This window comes from Muscardinus avellanarius (assembly GCF_963383645.1).
Source record: "Muscardinus avellanarius genome assembly, chromosome: 4".
Taxonomy (NCBI): domain Eukaryota; kingdom Metazoa; phylum Chordata; class Mammalia; order Rodentia; family Gliridae; genus Muscardinus; species Muscardinus avellanarius.
This window is the reverse complement of record NC_137789.1, coordinates 130489600-130499511: the sequence shown is the minus strand read 5'-3', so window position 1 is coordinate 130499511 and position 9912 is coordinate 130489600. Positions and strand designations below refer to the sequence as shown.

Here is a 9912-nt window from a genome sequence, read left to right as displayed (position 1 = left end):
CTCCCTCCCCTCCTTGTCACTAATGGAACCACTTCTCAGTTTAACCACCTTGGTTTCCTCAAGGCTAAAAAAAGAACTACCTCCCTTCAAAGGATTTTACTAAGATCTCTGTAGGAAACAACCAAGGGGTAATAAAGATAGTATGTAAGAACACTTTTTTGTGTGTGTGTGGTACTGGGGTTCCTGGAAACCCTTCTACCGCTGGGCTACACTCCCAGACCTACTTTTACATTTTTATTTGGAAACAGGATCTCCTAAGCCAGCGCGCGCGGCTGGCTTCAAACCTGCACGATCCTCCTGTCTCTGCCTCCCAAGCACGGGGATAACGAGTGTGCGCCACCACACCCGGCCATGTAAGAACATTTATAAAGGTTTCAGAAAGCCGGCAGAATTCTCGCAGACCCTAATCACTGCTTATATGAACATACAGAAAGAGATCTAGGGTATTGTCAAATTTTATTTTTTTAATTTATTGTAAACTTTATTGTCACTGACATTCCATTTAATATAATTTCAAAGTAGATTTGTGCTCAAAGAGCAAAAGAGTGTACATAAAAAAAAAAAATCTCACCAAGAGACTTTTCCACACTTTTCCTGAGCAGGGAATAAGGCTTCAAAGCCCCCAATGTTGACATCTAACATTTTACCCTGATACAGAAAAAGATAATATTATCATATAAGAATTGAACCATCTGAGGGTACCATTAAGCTCTTGTGTTATAGGTTATATACCACCAAAAAAAGTTTTTTTAACCACCAATTTCAATGTTACTTTTTTTTAGAGTAAAATGTCAGGATATGTAAATGTGCTTCTTTCTCTTAATATAATAAAAATAGTGGAAGTTTGGAGATTATTCATTCTTCATGAGTCCAAACTGGGATGTGACTACTATGAACGGGGTCTATTCAACACATTAATTCCAATTTTGGCAACCATCAGCAAACTGGCACCTGCAATTAAACCTGCAGGCATAAATTTCCCAGAATGGTGGAATCTCATTCCCATAATGCCAGCCAATGTCCCAGATGTAGCTAGGAAAACCCAAATGCTCCTGGGATCCCCGAGACAACTGATAAGCACCCAGGCCTGCTAAGCCCAGCAGCCAGGGTCGGCACACTACCAGCTGTTGTGTAACCACCAGTAGCAACCAGTGCCGCATAGCTAAAGCCAAAATAATGTAGGGGCGCTACTGGGCCAGGGCCCTTCTTACTCTGATCCACCAGGAGACTACACCAGGCCTGCACCCGGAGCCGCTCTGCAAAGATCCGCAACGGTGGACAGAGCCCACAGGCTTGCAGCAGTGAGGAGCCAAGGTCTGGACCAAGGTCTGGGAACGTCCAGCGCAACTCCGCAGGGCCCAGGCACTGTCCCCGGCGGGGCCCCGGGACTGTCAAATTTTACAAGCAAATTGTCGAAGAGTCAGAATGTGTATATATGTGTATGCATTCATCTGTCGTTAATTGGTTATAAAAGCAAGGAAGGAGATTTAAAAGTTAACCACTGGAAACTAGAGGGAATTAAGAAGAAAGACTTCAGATAAATGAGGGGAGATGTCAGTAGAATAGTGGAAGGGGATTAGGTGAGAGGGAAGGAGGGAGACTTGCTGGCAGGAGGTGTGTATGTGAAGTTCTCAAGGCCAGTTTCAATGCTCTGCTCTTACACAGTACTAAGCACTATGTATATGTACGTTTCTATCTCTCTGAACCTCCTTATCATGCACCAATAAAAGTTTAGTGATATAAAAGATAAAAGTTAACAAAGGAGCCAAGCATGGCATGGTGCTACATGCCTATAATCCCAGTACTTGGGAGGCTGAGACAGGAGGATCGAAGGTTCAAGGCCCACCTCAGCAATTTATCAAGACCCTCTTTCAAAATGGACAAATAAATAAATAATAAATAAATAAGTCTGGGGGTATAGCTTTCTGGAGGTAGAATGCTCCTGAATTGAATTCTCAGTACCAGAATTTTTTTTTTTTTTTTTTTTTTGTGGAACTAGGGGTTGAACCCAGGGGCATTCTACCTCTGAGCTATACCTCCAGCCCTATTTTATTCTTTTATTTTGAAACAGGGTCTAAGTTGCTGAGGCTAGCCAGGAACCTGTGATACTCCTGTCTCAGCCTCCGATGTACCGAGATTACAAGCATAAGCCACCCACCCAGCTAATTTTTTTTAATTAAAAAAATAATAAAAGTTAAACTGGACATGTGGTACACACCTGTAATACCAGTACTTGGGAGGCTGAGACAGGAGGATCGCAGGTTCAAAGCTAACCTCAGCAACCTAGCGAGATCCTGTTTCCAAATTTAAAAAAAAAAAAAATAGGGCTGGGGGTGTAGCTCAGAGGTAAAATGCTCCTGGATTCAATCTCTAGGAACACAAAATAATAAAAATAAAAGTCAACGGTGGTTTTATCTCTAGGGCATGAAATTAGAGTGGTTGAATAAATTATTTTTACTTTGCGTACTTCCGTTTAAAAATGTTTAAATACATCAATAAATCACATTAACAGCCTTTTCTCACACCCCTGCTCTTTCTTCTTATACCTGTAAATGTTAGTTTATTAATTCTCCTTTCTTACCACTAGCCCCCCTATCCTCACCTCTAGAAAAAATAGGAAAAGTAATAGATATAAATGAGCAATCCCTAGGGATTTCCAAGACTCAAAGGGGCTCATTATGTCCCTGAGAAGCAGTGTCTTATTTCAAAGTAACACACACACACACACACACACACACACACACACACACACACACACACACCAGGAAATGCCAGATTAGACCATTCCTGAACACCTGATCTCCAACAGGAAAACCAAACTCTACCTAAGTTTCAGAGCCCGCCAAGGACCACACAGGCTTGGAAACAGATGCCTCCCAGTCCCTGTCCTGCCTCATGCCAGCTGCATGTCCTCGGATAAGGCCCTTTCCTTCTCTAGGCTTCCAGGCTTGGGGACAAGGCCACCCTGGAAGGCCGCTGGGAAGATCAAGTAAGGTGATGCAGGTAAAAGCACATTTTTCAACCTAGCAGTGGTGGTGCATGCTTATAATCCCAGTACTTGGGAGGCTAAGACAGGAAGATCACAGGTTTGTGGCAAGTCTCAGAAACTTAGGCCCTCAGCAACTTAGTGAGATCCTGTTTCAAAACAAAACAATTAAAAAAAAGAATAAAACAGGGCTGGGGGTACAGCTCAGAGGTAAAATGCCCCTGGCTTCTGTCTCCAGCACCACAAAAACAAACAAACCAAAAAGTACATTTTTCAGCTGCAAAATGCCCCAGGGAGCTAAGTAATACTTAGCAAAGGGGGTGGGCTTACCAGCCTTTGCATGAATCTGTAAGAGGAAAGAGGGGTGTAAAGGTGGAACTCAGCAACTGGTAGCATTGTTCTCCCCCTTAAAATCCCAAACCAAACTGCAAAGAGGGGTGTGTGTGTGTGTGTGTGTGTGTGTGTGTTGCACACTTTCATGTTGCTCAAGAGGGTTCACTGGAAGAAAGGGCTCAGAATACACAGAGTATCAGATTTGTGTCAGCTGCTCCATCCAGCACCAGCCTGGAGCTGTTCCCAGGGAGTTTGGGGTCGGCCAGTAGGACCCTATTTCCCAATTGCCTGTATCTGGCTCAGGGCACAGGAAGGAGGAGAGGATGATGAAGCCTCTTACCTCTGCCCTCACATACTTCCCAGGGCATCTCAGCCAGCTGTCAACATCTGACTAGGCAGGAGAACACCAGGGCCTGGGCCAAAGGAACCCCAACCCTGCTCCAAGTCAGCTGGGAGGCACTTAGAGAGGTGGTCCAGGGCCCAGGACTTTGTTTCTCCCTCTATAAGCTGATGGGGTTGGACTAGAAAAGGACCCTTGGGCTCCACAGCTGTCATCCTGTGCCTGGCCTCAACAGAGGTCCTTTGAGAGCTATGCCAGATGCCTCTAAAGTTCCCTCTAGCCTCAGCCAGGGGCACATAATTTACTCTTCCTTCTGTTCCTGCCTTCAGGCAACCCTTGACCCCTGCTCCAAAATCTGCTGAAAATCTGAACTCATGTTCTCTTTCCTCCCAGAAGGAAATGGAAAGCCAGGAGGCAGAGAAGAGTTGTCAGAAGGGCAGTGTGGCTGCAGGACAGGAAGGGAGGCTGGGGGGACCCGGCATGGAGGTTACCACAGAAGATCAGGATAGAAGACGCAAATGCCAAGATCAGACAAACCGAATTTTATTCTGAAAAGCATATTGGTAACCATGACAAAGCTAGTGAATGATGCACCCTGGTCCCCTCTCGTACCACCCTGACTCTTCCCAAACTCCCAAAACGCTGTCTCTTGGCCTTTGTAGAACCACTGCGGAAATCATCTCCTGGGTCCACAAGTGGACTGCGATCTGCCAGCATGGTCTTAAGCTGGCCTGGGTCCTGAAGCCAAAGAGGGACACTAAGAGATGACCTCCAGTATCCCCACGTTCTGAGCCATACCAGGTGGCCATAGCAATGGCACCCAGGCCCTGGCTGGCGAGGGTGGGTGCAGCATCAGGCTCCTCGCATCTGCAAGCCAAGCGGGAAGGCACATCTAGCTCTGAAATGCTACAGGCACATCTGGGTGGATAAGGCACCACGAAGGCCAGGATGTCCACTCTGAACGAGGTCACCCGGCCTCGGACAGAGCACCAGGCTGGGGGCCCAGGAGACCCTGAGAGGACCAGATCTGAGCTGAGCGAACAACTCAGATGGTGAGCTAAAAGACGACAAGGAATCTGGAATGAAGACCCAGGGTACCTGGGTGCAGAACTCAGTTCCAGGACCCTTGGAATCAGGAATTCTCTTGGGTTAAGGCAAAATCAGTCTTCACCATGGTGGCTCTTCCAGCCGCCTCTCCTGCTTGCCCCTCCTGCAGAGAGGATACTGAAACCTGCCGCAGGCCAGGCCAGTGGTGTAGTGGCCAGGCCTGGGAGAGGTCCGCCTGACCCGCTCTGGAGTTCCCCACGGCCTGCAACAGAAGAGCAAAAACCAGTGAACTTCCAAGGGAGCCACGTGTCCCAGAAAAGTCCCAGCAAAGTCACCCCAGCTCTGGCTGCTATCACCCTGGCTGGAGATGAAGGAGCGATTACCCTTCCCGGAGCATGGCCGTGGGGTCCAGCCCACCAAGGCACTGAAGACTCCACTCATGGGGCTCAGGGTTCTGGGATTCCCAGAGAGAAAAAAAACCACCAAAGAGCCACAATTTTAATGGATACAGAGTTTCAGTTTTGCAAGAGGAAAAAACATCCTGGAAATGGATGGTGGTGACTGCCCTTCAGTAATGTGAATGCACTAAATAACACTGAACTATATACTTGAAACTGGTTAAAATAGTCAATTTTATGCTATGAATATAACATGATTTAGAAAAAATATATCATAATTTAGAAGAAAAAATTGGGGAGGTGCTAGGGATCAAACCCAGGGTCTCATACATACTGAACACTCCTCTTGCCATTGAGCTACATCCCCAGCCCCAGGGGGAAAATTTTTAAATAACCACATTAACAGTATCAAACATGTATTGACACCTCCCTTCCACATACAGTACAGGCTGGAGCTGAAGAAGCCTAACCACGGAGGTTCAGATCTACACCATGCTATTCGGTGGGGCTCTGGGGCTCAATTTCCTAAGATAGAAAGTGGGAAGAGCCAGGCGTGGTAGCGTGTGCCTGCAGTCACAGTAATTGGGAGGCTAAAACAGGAGGAGAGAGGTCAGCCCATGGTTGTGAGATGCTATTTCAAAATTTAAAAAAAAAAATTTTTTTTAGTTTTATTCTACCTCCGAGTGACAACCCCCAACCTTTTTCTTTCTTTCTTTTTTTTTTTTTTTTTTTGGTACTGAGGCTTGAACCCTGGGTGAGGGGGACATCTATCTCCAAGCTACACCCCCCAGCCCTATTTTTTATTCTTTATTTTTTGAAACAGGGTCTCACTAAGTTGTGGAGTGCCTCACTAAGCAGTCAAGGCTGGCCACGAACCTGTAATCCTTCCTGTCTCAGCCTCCCAAATGCTGGGATTATACAAGCATGCCCCACCATGCCCAGCTATTTAAACTTTAAAAACAAGCCAGGCATGTGGTGCATGCCTATAATCCCAGTGCCTGGGAAGCTAAAACAGGAGGATTGAAATTCAAGGCCAGCCTCAGCAATTTACCAAGACCCTCAGCAACTAGGCAAACCCTGTTTTAAAATAAAAATAAAACTAAAAAAAAGGAGAGGGTGTAGCTGAGTAGTAGAGTGCTTGTTTATCATTTGTGAGGCCCTGGTTTCCATCCCTAGGACGTGGCCTACCCTGTTCTGGTTTCTAATCCAGAGAAGACTGAGCTTCTTCCAAGAACAGACTTTAGAAGGAGTTAGCAGTTGCTTCTCAGCCTTTTGGCTAAGATCAAGTGTAGAAGGAGTTAGCAAAAGGGTTGAATTTTCACAACTCTATACACATCATGATGATTATTGCCACCCCAACGTGTTCTGACTAAAAGCCCTTTAACTTTTGGAAAAAGAGGCTCTGTTCTTTTTATCCAAAGGCCCATGATCCCTTCCAGAAAACCAAGAAGCATCCTACCTGGCCAGCTGTTCACCCCGGCTCCAGAGATTTTTCTTCCCTTTGGTGAGCAGGGCCCAAGGGCCGGCTGCTCACGGTCAGTGCCAGGATCTCTTACAGGTGACTCTCCTTTTGACTGGGAAAGCAGCTGGACAACCTTGGCATCATTTCTCCAACAATGTAAAGGAATGTTCAAGTTCACCAGTTCCCAGGTCTCTGGCTGGCTGGAAGGGGGGCGGCTAGCTCCTTCCTCACTGGGGTGGTAGAGAAATTCCCTGGGAAAGAGGCTTCCCAAATCTTCAATGCGCTGGGCCCATGGGAATGAACAGGACCAAGGTCAGCACAGGGCTGCCTGGAACCTTAAAATGGGAAACACCTGCCCAGGCCCAGAAGCAGTTAACCCAATAAACTCAGATAATGTACTGGGGCTCCTTGTACTGGGGCCGACTCAGAGACCTTGCTACTGGAGAGTATCCAGGAAGGGGAGACAGCACCACTGACAAACCCATTGGCCTGGAGACACTCTTGGAGGTGGCTTCTGGGCCAGGATGGCTGCCACATTTACTTTCTCAGTGTAAACAGCCTTGGGTCCTAGTGAACTGATTTTAATCTTATTTGGGTACTTCCAAGAGAAGGCTCTGGGTCTCCCTGTGTGTCAAAAGCAGGAGTAGGTCTCACCCTAACATTCCAAGATGGTCAAGAGGGCTCGTGGGGTTCCTAATGCATACAGATACTGAGCAGTGGGGGTGGGAGAGTTGCGTCCCCGTGAGGCGGATTGTTTAGGGGCCTGGACTCTGTGAACCTCGAGGACAGGGTCGAGGCGGAGGAAGAGAAGGCAGGAAGATGTCAGGGAACAGCCCCGGGCCTTTCCTATCCATCTCCACCTCTGCAGACTGGCTCCCACCCATACCACGGGGCACCCAGGAGCAAGCAGGGAGGGGCTGCACAGGATGCTGGCACAATCCCAAACTAAAAACGAACTCGTTACTCATCTCCCGACCCGCGGGGCCGGTCCCCAGCTCCAGCCACAGCAGCCCGAGGCTCAAAAGAGACCAGGGAAGAGGGTGCTCTTCCGACGGCGGGGTGGGAGGGAGGGAGCAGTAGAGCGGCCCAAAGACCGGTTCCAATTTAGGAGCCTCCCCCACACCGACGCGGCGGCGCTCGTCCACGTCCCGCTCTGCGCAGGGAAGGGGAAGAGGAACCTCGAGGTTGCGCCTCGGGACGGCGCCTGGCAGGGTGCGCGTCTTGGGCTCGATCTCCGTGCTCCCGGGAGCCCTGCGCGTCGGGGGTCCTGGGCGCGGGGGCGGGCGCCTAGGCCACCTCCTGCTTGCCCTGGTAGCGCCGGCAGCAGCCGTAGAGCGCCGAGAGCAGGTAGAGGCCGAGGCAGAGGCCGCCGCACACCGCGGCCGCCAGGAAGGCGTGGTAGGCGCAGGGCAGCGGGTAGTTCTTGAGGTTGCAGTAGCTGTGCCGCTGCGTCTGGTCGATCATGATGCCCGTGGCGGCGCCGTAGAGCGCGGCCGCCAGCAGGTCGTGCGCCACGTTGACCACGAGCCAGCGCGAGCCGAGCACCGGCACCACCTCGTGCTTGCCCAGGAGCGTGAGGAAGTAGAGCGCCAGCGTCAGCAGCCAGAAGAGCACGGACACGAAGAGCGCGAAGTGCACGGGGCCCTGGTACTTGCTGGTGGCGATGGTGACCCAGAAGGCGGCGCCGGCCAGCAGCTGCAGCAGCCGCAGCACGCCCAGAGGCCCGCGCAGGAAGGGCCGCTGCAGGCGCAGGGCTCCCCGGGCGGCGCGCGCCGGGGGCGGCGGCTGGCGCGGGGGCGGCGGGAGCATGGCCCCCCGGCGCGGCGGCGGCGGCGGCGGCGCTCCGAGCAGCGGAATGGCGGCGCCTGGCTGGCGGGGCGGCCCGGCCGCGGTGCCCTGGCCCGCCGCGCGCGAGGCCTCCCCTCGGCTCTCCCTCTTCCCGCCCTTCCCGCCCCCTCTCCTCCCCAGCCCTCGTCCCTTTCTCGCTCCCTCTCTCCACCTCCTCCCCGCCCTCTTCCCGTCCGTCCCCTCCACGGTCTCCACCCCCGCGGCTTCCGGCCGTCACCCTTTCCGTCTGTCTCTCCACCCTGGCGCCCCCTCTCCACTCCGCGCCAGAACCCCTGCTCGGGTTCCTGCCTCCTCCTGGCAGGGCGGAGCGCGCCCTGGCCCCCGGCCCGCCCTGGGCCTTCCGCGCTTGCTAGCCAAGTTTGCCACATCTGGAGCCAGCCCTACCCGCCCTGCTTCGAGGGGAAGCGGGCTTCGCCCGGAGGGCCTGCGTCTCCGGCCTCCGGGCCTGGACCCCATCGAGGCCGCCTGGCGCTGCCAGGGTGCGGGAGAGCAGAGCTGGTCTCCAGCTGACAGCCGTTCTTACCGGACCTTGGCTGCATTCTGCAGATGCTCAGGGCACTCATCCTGCTCAAAGCTGGGCTTGGGCCGTCTCAAGGGGCCATCACCCACCGGAGGCCTCACTGCCTGCCCCACAGGGCACAAACTAAATAACTACACTTTCTGGCCATCTTCTCATCTTGCCTAGATTAAAAATATGCCAACATGGCCCAGACACAAACCCAGGTCTAAGGGACAACACAGCCCACATGCTTAGCTGCTACTTGGCCAAAAGGTCTGCAATGGAGCCCAGTGATTCTTGTTTCTGCGCTAATGTTTTATATGCATTCTCACTGAAGTCTCAAAACAACCCAAGAGCCGGCGTGGTGACGCACGCTTGTAATCCCAGCACTCGGGAGGCTGAGATAGGAGGATATCGGTTAGCGGACAGCCTCAGCTACTTAGAGAGGCCCTTTGCAACTCAGTGAGACCCGGTTCCAAAGTAAAGAATAAAAAAGTAGGGCTGGAGGTATAGCTCGGAGATAGAATGCCCCTGGGTTCAATCCCCAGTACCACAAAAGAAAACAAAACAAAGAAATAGAAACAGTTATTTCCCTGAGTAGCAAGATGAAGCCTGGAGTGGTTCAGACTAGAAAACTGGGGATTACTGTGAGTCTGTTCCACCCCTTCAGATCCAACCTTTGGGCGCTCAGCAACTTTTAAAACAGACCTTGTTCATTCCTCTTGCTGCTTTCCCCAGTAACCACAAGATACAGTTCTATCTCTTCTGTGTGGCATATTTCACAATCAGTCCCCAGTCAACTTCCACTTCCTGGTTTTCCTCTTCCTTCCCATAACCCACAATGCCACCTCACCAGTCCTCTTATTTCCCACATAGACTCAGAATGTCCTCTGTTCCTAGACCCCATGTGGCTGACAGACTCCAATGTATGCTTCAGTGCCTGTGTTAAATGCTGCCAGCTTTTGGCCTAGCCTCCCAGGCTACTGATGACTTGCTCTG

At 51.1% G+C, this 9912-nt stretch overlaps 1 protein-coding gene across 1 annotated transcript; it reads right to left on the bottom strand.

The window, feature by feature from the left end:
• Window positions 1-7853: 7853 nt before the first annotated feature.
• On the bottom strand, window positions 7854-8375 carry MARVELD1 (MARVEL domain containing 1; the record flags this gene model as incomplete). The annotated part of the gene is made up of 1 exon (XM_080694408.1): window positions 7854-8375. The coding sequence occupies one exon, from the start codon at window positions 8373-8375 to the stop codon at window positions 7854-7856; it is 522 nt and encodes a 173-aa protein (XP_080550534.1).
• Window positions 8376-9912: the final 1537 nt, after the last annotated feature.